The 15,138-nt window shown below is 36.2% G+C and overlaps 1 protein-coding gene across 1 annotated transcript; it reads left to right on the top strand.

The window, feature by feature from the left end:
- The first annotated feature begins 359 nt into the window (after nt 1–359).
- LOC132698335 (uncharacterized) lies at nt 360–15,026 on the top strand. The gene is made up of 10 exons (XM_060664336.1): nt 360–664; nt 3,463–3,660; nt 3,711–3,874; nt 5,867–5,963; nt 6,028–6,062; nt 8,680–8,885; nt 11,250–11,394; nt 14,232–14,292; nt 14,543–14,749; nt 14,802–15,026. The coding sequence occupies exons 1-10, from the start codon at nt 417–419 to the stop codon at nt 14,989–14,991; spliced, it is 1,551 nt and encodes a 516-aa protein (XP_060520319.1). The 5' UTR covers nt 360–416; the 3' UTR covers nt 14,992–15,026.
- The last annotated feature ends 112 nt before the right edge of the window (nt 15,027–15,138 follow it).

Genomic DNA, 15,138 nt, shown 5'->3' with positions numbered 1-15,138 from the left:
TTATCTTCCAAAATAGACGCGTGAAATTGTATTTTGAAAAAAAAATGGGTTTTACTAAATAATGCCTCTTGATGCATACATTTCATTAAAACAATTAAAGATTTTATTTTCGAAAGCTGTATTACACTGATATGATACGTATATGTAGAACAGAGATAGATACACTGCAAGCACGCATCTGCCAAATTTTGGATTATATTTTTTGTTTTTACTTTATTGTGTTTTTTTCCGATTTTTACCTTTTTCCGTTCTTTTGGAAATATCGGCGGCGTTTCTAAACCACTTAACAGTTACGGATATGCACGAAACGCTGACAAAATTACGACTTAACTGTCCTTATTTTCCGGTAGAAGGACAGCGAAACGCGCGATAGCGTAACGTACCGAAGACCAGTTTTTTAAGAGAGTCCTACCGGAATGACTTTGACGGGAAAATTCGCGTTTTCATTTTGTATCTTGTGGCTCGCGTTCGTCGGGAAAACAATGTCCGACAACGTCATAGACGTCGACGACATCTTGTCCGCGAAATATATGCCGGGAACGTTGTTGATGCTGGACGGTCCCCCGAAGAGCTTCAACACTTCGTTGAACGTCATCGACGAAAGGTCGAGCAAGACGTTGGATGGGACTGTCAAGGACGCGCTAGATACCATGGATTTCCACAGGTAAAGTCTGTACCGTCTGTAACTTAAAACAAAACTATCAATTTGCTGACATATAAGCCTACATCATATTTTTTTTCCATGGAATGCCCTGTATATTATATATGTGTTTAATAGAATATCTTATTCCTATTACAATACATTTTATATTTTAGTCAAATTGTTTTTTGACAAATCGGCAAATGAAAATATGTTTATGTTTGACATTTTAGTAAACAACGTTGATGGTTGAATTATTGTCCAAGTCATTATAGTTGAAATGGTTTTTCGCGAATTTAGCATGAAAACAGTGCAAGTCGCTTCAAGCATTTGCAGCATAGTCTAAAAGAAATACGCATGTTACGGGCTTGATTTTCGAAAGAAATCGAAAACTAAAAACCGCATCGTGATATGTCAAGGCGTTTTTGAGCTACAGGGTGATTCTCAAAAATGTTCGATTTTAAAGGCTCTCTATAACTTTTTTTATTGTAAGAATATAATTTTGGGAAAAAACATTTTTTGAAGTTTTTTTTTAAGCGGGAATCTCTCTATTTTACCCGTTGTGTTTTAGAGCCTCTAGTTTCCGTGATATCATACGAAGTTATATTTCTTCACCCCCAATTTTTCTAGAAAATCAGTTTTCTAATAAAATTTCCTGTCGAACCATGTTTTTATTAAATAGTTTAAAATATATTTGCAAATTTTGGATATTTACCATAGTAGGCGCTGTGTGTAGGTAAAAGTTTATTGTTTTTTTTTTCGTACAAAATAGTTGGCTACAACACGAGGAGACACAGCAACCTCGCACTTTAACTTCTTGTTTACAATAATTACCAACCCTAAAATAATAACATTTTTATTAATTAAACTACGTAACACTTTCCACATCTAATCTCTTTAATTCTAAAATAAATGCTCAAATTGACGGTCGTTCTCTTGTAAACATATCTTCTCTTGAAGCTATTTTCTGCATTAAGAAGTTCTACCTCACCAAACTGCCTGAATGCAGTACGAAGTGTATCTTCCAATTCCCTTCTAGTAGTTGGGCGATTTCAAAACACAAAATACAATACACACACAAAACCTGCCAAGTGCACGTCTTGGAGCCAAATCTTTTTGTTTCTCCACAGCCCTGGTGGAAGTATTACGGTTAATTTCCGTTAGTTCTTCCAACTATATATCTCTGGGCAAGCTTCTATACGTCCTAGGCCGCGGTTTTGTAAAGGATCCGTATTCTTGTAGATGACATTTTAACTTCAAAAATATTTTTGAGCTAGGTTGCCTTTTTTCCGGATATCTCTGGAAATATAGATTTGAAGCCGTCTGTCGATTTTCGTTACTTTCAATATAACATTTTATCATGTCGTACTTTTCAAAGTTTTCAAACATTTTTATAGCTTGATGAAGACGCCATTTTTAACACTTGGGCTTGTGTGACATGGCAATTGTTTTTATCTGATCATAGCTGTCTAGATAGATACCGTAAAACTGCATAGGTCAGAGATAAGCACAGCCTACCACGGTAATTATTAAAAATTGCAGGTATCTTTTTAACTACTTAATAAAAATAGGTGTATGGCACATCGTTTGGCGGGAAATTCTATTAGAAAACTATTTTTTTTGAATTGGGGTATTCCATTTAAAAAAATGTAACTTTGTGTTATATCTCGTAAACTAAAGGCTTTAAGACAAAATCGGCGAAACAGGTAGATTTGCCTTTAAAAAATCTTCGAAAAATGTTTTTAGTAAAAATCTCTATCTTTACAAATAAAAACGTTATAGATGATTTTTAGAAACGCACATTTTAAGAATCACCCTGTAGCTCAGAAACACTTTGACATATTATGATGCGGTTTTTAGTTTTTGACTTCTCCCGAAAATCAAGCCCGTAACATGCATATTAGTTTTGGGCTAACTATGCTGCAATTGCTTGAAGCCATAGAGGCTCGTCCAAGTTGGAGCACCACACATATGTTGAATACTATTTTAAATAACCGAAAAGGGCCGACCTCCTCAAAAGAATTTTTTCTGAATCTAGCTATGAAAATCCGAACCTCCTAGATCTTTCTGTTCCCGAGATCCCCACCCTCGGGGGGAAGGCTAAATTTTTCCAAACTCGTGGTCAAAAATGTGAACCTAACGGCACAGGGGGATAATTTGACCAAAGGGCGATTTTATTATATTTTTGGGGAGGGTAAATTTGTATCCTTTTTTTGACGATTTTCGTCATCGTCACACTTGAAAATTCACCAAAATTCGAAGAAGAAAAAAGGGGAGATGCTATAATTTTTTTGAATATAGAGGAAGAGGGGGGGTTGAAAGCGCTGGGGGAGGGAGGGGGGTAAACTTTTTGGGGATATTAACTGGACTGTCTAGATTGTCCCTGCGGAAAAGGGATTAAAATAAGGCCAACAGGGGGAGGCCCCTCTCGGGTAAAGACCTTGATGTCATGATTTTGGACTTATTTATGAAAGTTATTCGCGGTCAAAGGAATTTTAGGCCGTTTTGACGGCGTCCGCTCATTACATTGCATTTTTTTTCTAAACCTAGAAGGCTGAGTGGCGGTGTATATATATATTTTTTATTAAGGGGACATTAAATTAATGCAATTTGAATTACAATATGTTTTGTCATAGGACATTGGCTGCCGGTCAAACTCAGAAGCCTTGTAGGTGGTTCCTATCAAAATGTTATTTTTGAGAATATTTTTAATTTATTCAATATTTTTGGGGAAGGTCACACCCCAACGCATGCGTTAAAGTATCGCACTGTGTGCGTAGGTTTTATGTATACAAAATGAGAAACTGATTTTATATATTCAGGTCAATGATGAACCAGTACTTGTGCAGGAGTTACCTTGCTAGTCAAATTCTGGCGGAAATGAATCTGACTGGCATTAAAAAGAGAATGGGTGGTCGAGGAACCTTCGAAGAGGTCGCGCGACCTCAAGAACCTCGCGCGGGCCGAACCGACCTCTTGATGGACCAAGGTTCGTCGTCCTACAAAAATTGGCTCGCGAAGTAAGTGTCCCGGAAGTCTGTAAAAACGAAATGAAATGAAACTTTTCAAGGAGCGCGACCATGGAGGACGTTTATCGTCACTACCAGCGGGACGCTGCCAAAACCGACAGAGATGACGAAGAATTCGACGAAAACGCCCTTAAGCATGACGACAAAGGGCTGCCCCAAGTTAACGTTCACGAATTAAATTACGCGTACCAAGAGCACTCGGGAGGTGAGTCTGTTTTCGTTTTATTGCAGATTTTTAAAAAACTCAACGTTTTTAATATTAGCAGCAGGAAAATAAAAGAAGTTTACTCAGCCCTTTTTTGTTCATAGTGTTTACAAATGAGGTGTTTTCATCTTTCCACCATACTTACTTTCATCTTTTTGCGGATGATGCAGTTTCTACCCTTTCTACCAGCAATTTAGCAGAAATGAACAAATTGATATTGAATGGAAGTAAAACTAAGATGGTCGCCTTTTCATCTTTTATCACGTGATTTAAATGGTTCAATGAAAGCACAATCCAACAAAAAAATGTTCTCTCTCTCCTGGTTAGATCAGGTGGATCACATTCGCAAAAAAAACGTTATCTACTGTTTTGTCATACGGAGGCTCCGACTTCAGGTTTAATCACGTGCGGAGCACGTCTGTAGGATGAAGAAACGCATTTTACGGACTATACCGTTTAAGCCGTTTAACACTATTGACATTTTCTGACATTGTGCCACTTATGTAAAAAGCAACTCTAATCTTTATATGCCCTTCAGAAACTCAGATGTTCAGTACAATTTGAGACCGAAGGTTAACATAAAAATACCTGCACACCGTTTGTTTAACAACTGCCACGTTTCGTAATCAGTTTAAATGCGCAAAAGTATTGCCCCCCAGTGATCGTCCCTATTAATTAAATAATCCTGAAAGAATTATTATTAGATTATCCATGTTGCGAGGAACAACGGGCATCCTGTCTGTATCTGGATCGCCTCTTTCAGTCACGAAATTGTGCAGGGGAAATTATCAACCATCTACGTTGTTATTTTCTGAATCATATTTAAAAAATCAAACACAATACGAGGTATTTTCAAAAAGTAGTGTGACTTTTTTCTAATGCTTGAAACATTTTCTCGTATAACCTTGTTTTCCCACAATTTCGCACGTTTTCTTGGTATTGTTTCTTGCAAACAGCGAATAACTTCAAGGTAATACTCTTTATTGCTCGTACTCTTGATGTACTACTCCACAATAATCAAAGAAAACAGTAAGCAAGACGTTTGATACAACTTGACAGGCTGTTTTCGGTCTTGACGATTCTTCCATTGGGACGACTGGGCCTTGGTTTCGACGTCATAAACATATACCCATAATTCGTCGTCACCAGTTATGACCTTTTTGAGCATATCAGGATCATCATTGACGTCGTTTAAAAGCTCTTGACCGATACTCCTTTTTTTTTTAACTCAAACAGTTTCAGGACAAATTCAACTGCTAATTAACCGAAACTGACTGAAACTGTGAGCATATGTTAGGGGCATGTCTACCAACATAAAAAAAATATCGAAGATCGATGTTGCAAACGTTACCTTACTTTTTGAACCCTCCTCGTAAGTTTGCCTAAACGAAAATTATTCGTCCACGTTAAAAACATGGAGTCCCACAAGGATCTGTTCTAAGGCCACTTTGTTTCATTATTTACATAAACGATTTCTCTTCACGTTCACTTCTCGCTGACGACATAAAACACAAAAAAAAAAAACAATTTCAACCAATGCATCTCTTACTAAGGGCGTTAGTGTCACCTCGGAGGATGATTTTAATTGGAGTCCTCAATTCAAATGATGCTTTTCTTGCTTACAAAGTTGAAAAACACACTTTTTCGCACAGTTACAATATGGAGAAATTCTAGGCACGCAATAAGGGGTTTTAGACCCAAAATATGACAGCATGCAGAGAATTATTTGGCATTATTATTTCTTACTTAAATAATTGTCTATGTTTTATTAAAATACTTCATAAAATCGAAATACAAAGACGAAGTACGTAAACTCTGAGGTGTATTTTTGAAACCTTTATAACTATTTGTTATCGTTGTAGTGAGCTGTGTCTGTAATTCTGCTGCCAAGGCGGTTTTTTGTCAGTTGCTTGATGTCATCTTGTACTACGTGGTTAAAAAAACTAAACTAAATTAACGTCGGTTTATGTATAATATGTTTGTACGTCACAGGGCAAACGGAGAAAACGAAAAATCAACACAAGTCGGACGTCAGTCCGTATCATACGGGAGTCGGGGGAGCTTATTATTACACCCCAGTGCAAACGGGGTGAGTACTTTAACGGATTTGACGAATTTCCCTTCAATTCCTAATCCAGATGACAATTTTTTAGTTATGTCGGCCACAGCGGTGAAGAACATCACGATGGTAAGCTCTCCTAAGGTTTGGTTTCGGAAATAGCATGGCGCACAATTTCATTTTACACCAACCCATAGTGGGTATTGATTTCATCAAAGCTTTAAATGCGTTTTGCCTTAAAGGAGGCTTTGGAAATGACCGTTTAGATCTTCCGATTGGGATTTTCAATGTTTCCAGATCTCGGTAGGCGTGTTATTAATGACACTATTTATCAAATTTAATATGCTGGGCCTGAAGGTAGGAGTAACATTTTCTGCTCTGACGTTTGATTTTACATAGGTCTACAAATCCTCTACGGGATTAAACATGCAATGATCCGGAGGAAGCCCAGCCTGTTCAACCAAATTATCGCACACAAAACAAATATCATTTCCTAACCGCGTAACACTTTTTATAAAATTTCTGGATTCCTCCTGCGTCGGTTTTTGTTGACTCGAACTAGCTAACGTTTCGCCAGTCATCCTGTTGCCTTCTTCAGAACCTGACTGAAACTGGCTCGCATTTTACTCTGTACCTGCTTTTATATTGTTTCAGGTGGGCGGAGCTAAATGACGGGCATAAATACCGTCTCCGATGACTGAGTCCCATATTGGTGACAGGTCGCGGTTAAGATTGTTAGGTTGCTTATAGATTTCTATATACTCTTAGATTTTTCGTTGTTAGAAAAATTGATTACATGCAAGAATTTTAGTTTCATCGAATAAAATTTTATGTCCGGTTTCGTGATTGTGTTCGGAAATTGCTGATGAGTTTATTTGTCTTAGTCGTAAGGCTCTTTCGTGTTCTTTGAGCCTAATTGATATTTTTCGTCGTAAGGTGTTTTAATTCTGGGTTCAATGACTTGAACTGAGATAGACTTACGGCTCTCTAAACAAGAGAGTTGATAACCGACAATTTTTGGGATGGATGGTGACAATGACCCAATGTTAGGTCTGATTTCTTATTGTTAAGAATATGTAAGAATGGGAGCTTTCTTCTCGAAGGTTTCCATAAATATATTCGCGATGACTAGTGATAATGGAGAGCCCATAGCTGTTCCCAACGCTTGTTCAAAAATTTGACCATTATAAAAAAAATATGTTCCAAACAAGTATTTTTCAATTAAGGTGAGAAGATTTGGTTCCAGGTTCTCGGATTTTAATATATTTGAAATGATGGTGCGAGTTTCAGGAATAGGAACTTTAGTAAAGAGGGATTCTACGTCGAAAGTAACCAGAATATCTTGTGCATCTAATGTAATGCTTTTTATTTGTTCAATGAAGCGAAAGGAATTAAGTACAAAACTCCGGTAAAGGGTTGTAACAAGAAAACTAGATATTTTGCTGGAGAATATGTTGGAGAACCAATGGTGCTGACATTAGGTTGAATGGGTAATCCTGGCTTGTGAATCTTTGGGAGTCCGTAGAGACGAGGAATTTTAGAGTCATGAGGGGTAGCAGTTTCAATGAAGTTCTGAAGAAGCCAATAGGATGATTGGCGACACGTTAGCTAGTTCGACTCAACAAAAACCGACGCAGGAGGAATCTAGAAGTTTTATAAAAAGTATACATACGTTTTAGACAGAGGAATTGCCCGACTTCCGCAACTAGATTTTTATTTTTTTTTTTATTTTTATTTATCCCTCTCTCTCTCTCTTTTAAAAACAGGGCAAGTTATTTTCCAGATATTTCATATGACATTCTTTGGCACCTAAATCGTACACATTTATTGTAGCTATTATTTTTTTTATATACTGTTATCATTTGAAAACCACACTATTTATCTCATGACAAGCTGTGGTCATGAATATATTTTGGTTGGTTTGCTTGGTAAACCCTTTTTTAAAGGTACGATTTGTAGATAAAACACCATAAAGTGTTGCAAAACGAATCAAAACCAAAATATCTTATTTGCCATAAAGAATATAACAAAAAGAACTTGCTGACGTTTCTGTAGGCTTCTTCGGAGCAAAACCGAAAATTGATAACCGATGATTTTTGGGACGCATTCTCTAAACAGATTGACCCAATGTTAGAGGTGGAAAATGTACACAGGTTCAATAATCTAGTAGAAATTCTTGACGATAATTTTCTTTCTTTTTAATTTTGGTTTCAGATGTAAGGTGTTGAGGGCTTTGTGCTCAAAGGCTTCCATAGATATGTTCGTCGCTATAACTCATATCTATTTTCGACGTTTGATGAAAGATTTGGCTGTTAAAATGGGGAGGTTTGGTTCTAGATCCTCTGATTTTTAATATATTTGAAATGATGTTGAGGGTTTCAGAAATAGGGAGTCTAGTAAAACGGGATTCTACGTATGCTTTTTAATTGTTCAATGCAGTGAAAGGAATTAAGTAAGAAACCATCAGTTTTCCATGTAAACCGTTTTAACATATCTCGCAGAAGTTTAAACTTGTACAAAAAGAAGTAACACAAATTCAAAAAAGAAAATATAAGTAGAAACATATTCCTTAGACCTTCTGGCGACGCCATGAAGTCTTAGAACTTTTAAATCTCGACTTAATACAAATGAAGTTTTGCTAATAAAAGCCTTTTTTTTTGGAAAAAGGTTCTAGTAGGTTCGTAGGTTTTCGGCATGTTTCCCGAAGTGTTCTTCTTTTTTTTTTCGTTCCCTTTGATTTTTGCAGAACACATAACGGAGAGCGGACACGCGAACGACCAAGGGAAATACGTCCAAAGTTTTCCGCCAAAATACCACGCCTATCATCACGTCTCGACCGGTTACGACAAGTCCCAAGAGCTAGCCGACATTTTCGAGGTCGCCCTTACGGCACTGGCGTACCTTTCGTTCGGAATGTTCGTCGTACACTTGATTATGAGCATCTACGCGCTGGTAAGCAACACAGACCTCATATGCCAATTTCTAGGGTGACTAAAACAGTTCGGCTCTATACGACGGTATATCTGAAACGGTTAATCAAAACATTTTTTATTCTATGTGTAAAAATCATATTAGTCGTCGTTAAATTCATTTAAAAAGAAACTATAGGGTAGTACAGTTTTCAAAAATAAAATATCTGTTATACCATTTCAGATATTGGAATAAAAATGTCTCAAGAGGGAATATTTAGGGTTATAGACTATATTTTGACACCCAACTAAAAGCTCCATTTTGAAAGATAGAAAAACAACAAGTTTGAAGATTTTTACTCCATTATCTTATGCAAATGTCAGAAAAAACAAATGCAGTCAAAATGACAGCAAATATTTCTTTCTTAAATCGTAGATATTTTTTCCTGATTTCAAAAACATATAGTTTATTGACATTTCATTTATCTATTTTTGAGATAATTTAGTTTAAAAATAATTATTATTCGATTCTGCCTTGATAGCAACCATATTATCTATCAATCAAATCAAAACTAAAGATCTGCAGCGTAAGCTAACCAAAACTAACAACCATAAAAAAGTAACAGTGACGTAAGGTATGCATCATGGCGTATGGAATAGAAGAACGTGAAGGATGATAGCTGATGAAAACAGGTGTAAGGAACACAAAGGTCAGGTGACCAGTTAACACATCTTAAGTGGTAACAAAAAAAGAAGAAGCAAAGTGCAAATAACCGGAAGCAACTGAGAGCTGACGTAAACTCGTGGCAAATTTCAAAACACCATCAGCGTTTTAAACACCTAAACAACAGTGTTTAATATAGCTGTTGCTGTAGCAGTTGTGTGTTGATAGTAATAATAATAATATCTTTATTATCCCACATATTTAGAATACAATCAGTGTATTATGGATTTCGTCAAGTAGGTCAATATAAATCATGCAAATGAGGCAGAAAATTATAATAAAAATTTATATGATAAAAATATGTGACAGAGCACAACAATACGGTGATGACAAATATTAATAGGTAAAATATTCGTTTAAATTATAAAAACAGTTTTCCAGGAGGAAAAACTTTAGTTTGGATTTAAAAATGTTTACATTACTACTGCTCTTTAGCTCTGGAGGCTCTAATACCGGTGTTCGTAAAATATTTTTTTGAAAATTTTAGTCTTTGTTACGTATATTATAGTAGTGGACATCTCCGTTTTTTTTTTGTAAGGTATTTTCATTTTTATACACCTATAAACAAACTTCTAATATGGCAGCATTTTAAACTCCCGGAAGAGGGGCCTGCACGAATTATCCGGCGACACTCCAGCAATACACGTTGGGACTTTTTTTTGGGATTTGAAAACAGATGATAGAGTAATCTCGAATAGATGTGAGCATAGTAGAAATGTATCACGCACTTTCCAGTCAAAACAGTTTTTACGTTTTTTATTAGGAAACAATAAGTATGCAGCTTTGAAGAAAGTAATTGGCATTGACTTTCCCCAGATAGGATTTCGTCAAGCTCTATTACTAAAAATTTAGCATGCTTTTTTATTTCAACGGCCTCCCCGCCCGACCAGACATTCACAGAAAGATCTTTTTTGTTTTGTGGGCATTTGAATATCAGTCCACTTGTTTTTTGGACATAAAAGAGTTCATTGGTGTTAAACCAGCTATTTAGCAGTACAAGTGCTGCATTAATTCTGTCTTGAAGAGTTTGATAACAGTGTGAGGCGGCTAAACTTGAACAGTTGTCAGCGAACTCTGATAGACCCGAACTAGGAAGGTGAGCAGAAAGTTCGTTGATTAAAAGGATAAATAAAACAGGGCCAAGCACTGTACCTTGCGGCACGCAATATCCCAGCAGAGTGCTCTCCAGACTCAATAAAGTTGCTCCAAAAATGAATGAATGAATGATCGCTGTCTGGGTTGATCTACGTATTCTGAAACCGTGCTGACTTTCAGACAAAATTTTGTTTTTACTTAAATAATCGGTCAAGCGGTCAAGCATGGCGTATTCAAATATTTCAGCAAAGCATGATGTGATTGCTATTGGACGATAATTTTCTGCAGAAAACCTCTGTTAATGATGCATTTATCAGAGAGGTCAATGGCCTCAGGATATATTCGGCACACTTTTTGAATATTACAAAAGGCACAATATCAGGGCCATAAGAATTTTAAATCAGCTTTGGTTTGGTCTGATACAGATCACGATAGAGACTCAATTAAATTACGTGATGCCTTTTTAGTAACACCCCGCATAAGATCACTTTAGGCAATATCCGTTCTGTATTCTCGCGTCTCCTTTTATATTGTTTTTTAATAAGAAGATTGAGCCCAAATACAATGCGAAAGCGGTATTTCTGTTAGAAAAGCAGCGCTACGACGAGCACAGGCGCCAATCTAATGATGCCGACGAATATGGGCGCAGCTTCAGCCTCCGATAACAGTTACATCTACTCGTACACTGGAACCGGCAGTGCGCCATCTGGGAGCGAAGGGGCTTACTATACAGGTACCATTTAATCATCCACATCTTGCTGACATTTCGCCAATCAACCTGTTGGCTCCTCCAGAGTTTAACTGAAACTGAAGAAGTGTTGTTAATAATTTTACAGTTGCCTGTGGCAGTTTCTTTGAAAAACAAAGACATCATCATCTCACTCAACGATTAAAACACGATAAGCAATTCTTGAATGCTAGAGGAAACTAGAATTTAAATCTCTTAAAAATAACAAAAATATTAATAATAATAATAATTCTGGATTCCACCTGCGTTCGCTATGGCTGAATCGAACTGTGTGCTTCTTCAGAACATCGAGTTAGGTTTATCAACAGGCGGAAAAATAAATAAACCGCACTCAGGCAGCAACAAGACAATTTGGTAAGATTCTATTTCTAGCGGACGATCTTTGTAATTTTTTTAAAACGGATTTAAATTTGAGCTGCGGAATTGTAGAAACGATTGGCGTTAAATAGAAAGGATCGCCGAAGCAAGACGCTCTGATGATGATGCTATAGTCTGTCTCAATCTTCCTCATGCTGTCTTTTGCCCACAACTATGGAAGTTACCACTCGGCGGTAATAAAACTTGGGTCCGGTGAATATTGAAGGACAGAACATTAGGGACTGTCATAGGTTGTGGTAACAATATAAATAAAAACTATAAGTTCAGTTCAGTTCAGTTCAGTTCAGTTCAGTTCACATGACAATTGTTTCGACAACACCGTGTCTTTATCAAATGTAATATTTACAAACTACCTGCTACTATATATAACGAAAAATGACATTAAAACCTTAATTAATGTTGTTGTGCCAATTTAAGTTTAATAATAATTTAATTTTCTACTTTTTGTGGCTGTGTGCAAAATATCAAAATTGTCGTCAAAAATATGTTTTTCTGTGTTAAACCACATTTTGACAAATGTTTTGAAACTTTTTCACTGTTCGTGTTCCGTATTAGGTTTCGGATAAATAGAGTTGTTGTTGTTGGATTTGTTTTTTATTTATAATATCATCGACAATGGATTGTAGCCGTGGTTCAGTGCAATTTGTTTAATGTTATTAAGCTCTTTGTTGTAATTTTCTGTTGAGGGTGGCGTATTAGAAATTTTGTTCGGTGTTGACATTAATTTCGAAACGGAATGAAGATAGAATGTATGCCCATCTTTGTAGGCGGTTGGCTGCAAAAACTGGCAACCCTTTTTGTCGCCCAGTATTGCCAAAAGAGGTTTATGGTCTGTGTACAGTGTGAACTTGATGCCGTAAAGGTATGGGAAGAATTTTTTGACCCGAATATTATTGCTAGAGCCTCTTTTTCGATTTGGGTGTAGGAGAGTTTGTTTTTATTTAGGAACCTTGAAGCGAACGCGACGCTCAGTTCCGTCTGTGTAGGTGTGACTAATTATTGCCTCTAGACCTATACTGCTGGCATCTAAAAACAATTTGATTGGTAATTTTGTGTCAAAATAGGCCAGCACAGATGAGGATACTAACATATCCTTGATTTTATCGAAGTTATGTTTTTTTCTTAATAAACTGTATAAAGGATAAAGGATGGACGACGCGTTAGGTTAGAATTTAACGTAATAATTGACGCCTCCGAGAACTGACTTAAGTTCTGTGACATTGTTGGTTTTGGCCACTGCTTCGACTCTCTCGTGGGTTTTTTTGCAAGTCGATTAAATTAAATGACCCATGAAAGTCGAAGATTCTTGCATGAAACTACATTTTTCTTTATTTTTTTTCTTATTTCTGGTGTCCTTCCTAACTATTTCTTTTTGTGTTGTTACTATGGTATCCTTAATTTTTTCCCATCTTGTGTTCTGATCATAAAAATTTAATATACATATATTTTTTATTAAGTACTTAAGTACAAAAGATTTTTTAAAATTTTGATTTTAACAACATTTTTTTTTTAATTTTTCAAAGAAACTTCCACAAGCTACTATAATACTTTTTACAAAGCTTCTGGATTCCTCCTGCGTCGGTTTCTGCAGTTTCAGTCAAGCTCTGAAGAAGCCAACAGGATGATTGGCGAAACGTCAGCAATTTCGACTCAGCAAAATCCGACGCAGGAGGAATCCAGAAGGTATGTAAAAAAAACATTCTTTTATAACGAAAATTTTAAGCACTTTAAATTAAAAAATGGATTAAAAATCAACCGTAAGAGATAAGTTTATGAAATTTTCAGCATCCATCGTCAAATATCTTTAAGAACATGTTTTTTTTATCGGTCACATGCTTTATCCATTTAAGTTTAAGATTCCGATAGAAAATTTCACTACTTATAATATACGAGTATATATATATATATATATATATATATATATATATATATATATATATATATATATATATATATATATATATATATATATATATATATATATATATATATATATATATATATATATATATATATATATATATATATATATATATATATATATATATATATATATATATATATATATATAAGATTGACCAACAAATAGCAAACGCAATTTTTGCACTAATTCGAGCTTTCGATGCATTGAAAACTCTGAAGTAAAAAAAGCTAATCACTTTATTAAGACCGTTATCAACAAGCCTTTTGGATGAGATCTATAAGAAGGTAAAGGCCAAATGTTTTTCTTCTCTGACGGACTCAAAAGTTAAAACTTATGGCTGCTCAGCACGTATTTTGCAAGACTTATAAATACCAGACGTTAAAAAAAGTATTTTCGCGATAACCCCCTGGAGCGATCGAATAGCGACCCTGATTGTTTGATGTACGTCACTCAGTGGGATATATTATAACAATCTGTGAAGAACACTTGATTAAAATCCCTGATAATAATCTAATTTCAGATACAGGAGCAGCTGCGAGTGGACCCGGACATGAAATATACAAAGATCAATTCAAATTCAGGTACGTAAGGAGATATATATATATAATACGAAAAAGCAAATAATCAATAGAAAGGTACTTACCGTTAAAACGTTCAAAATATTGTCGAAGCTTGGAACATCTAGAGCAAAGCTAGCAAACTAAATGTCAATAAACCCGATATTGTCTTACCCCATTATCTGTCAAATTGCCCCTGCGTGCCTTCCTTATTGATTTTTATTGACGAATATAAATTCCCGAATATTTGCGAAAATATAAAAAATCACTGAAGTCACAGACTGAGAAGGGACGCACCCACGATTGCCAACCCCAACGACATGTTACTAAACGACATGGCCAGAAAAATTTTGACGTCAATAGAATCCGCATTGGTCGCGAACGCAGACAACGGAGACTGCTTGAAGAAATCGTTGTGCGTTAATAACAAATATTCGCGTGAGCTGGATGGGTTTGCGAAATATGCGATCCCCGGGTGGAGGTAAACGCTGAAATTTTCGCGACGATTTGTAATTAATACAAACGATTTGCAGTTTGGGCATGAGTTGGTTGTCCGGCCGTTTGATCGAAAACGTGCCGCCGACCGCTTCGATGATCGACAGTCTAAAAGCGTCAATCCTCGGATTGGGAAAGGCCAACTGTGACGTCATTTACCAAAGTTGTGATTTGCGTAAGCAAAAGGAATTGAGAATTAAAAAGACGAGTAACTCCACCACTGTGTAATTTTCGTATAATCTAATGGAAATAAACGATTTTGGCACTGGCTTTTTTAGTAAATATAAGCAACTGAAATACGGTGGCGCCGTCTCGCGCGCGGTAATTGAAGCGTTTACAGAAAACTCGACGAGTTAAGGACGCATCGCGGCCGCT

Source organism: Cylas formicarius, unplaced genomic scaffold, assembly GCF_029955315.1.
Source record: "Cylas formicarius isolate icCylForm1 unplaced genomic scaffold, icCylForm1.1 PGA_scaffold_2__14_contigs__length_35257938, whole genome shotgun sequence".
NCBI classification, from domain to species: domain Eukaryota; kingdom Metazoa; phylum Arthropoda; class Insecta; order Coleoptera; family Brentidae; genus Cylas; species Cylas formicarius.
The sequence above is the reverse complement of the archived record's forward strand: the minus strand, read 5'-3'. Positions and strand labels throughout refer to the sequence as shown.

Bases quoted from the DNA above. Each gene is read 5' to 3' on its own strand.
- LOC132698335 (XM_060664336.1), top strand. From the start codon at position 417: ATGACTTTGACGGGAAAATTCGCGTTTTCATTTTGTATCTTGTGGCTC. The intron at 5,964-6,027 runs GTGAGTACTTTA...ACAATTTTTTAG, and splicing joins TACACCCCAGTGCAAACGGG to TTATGTCGGCCACAGCGGTG. The intron at 14,750-14,801 runs GTAAACGCTGAA...AACGATTTGCAG, and splicing joins TATGCGATCCCCGGGTGGAG to TTTGGGCATGAGTTGGTTGT.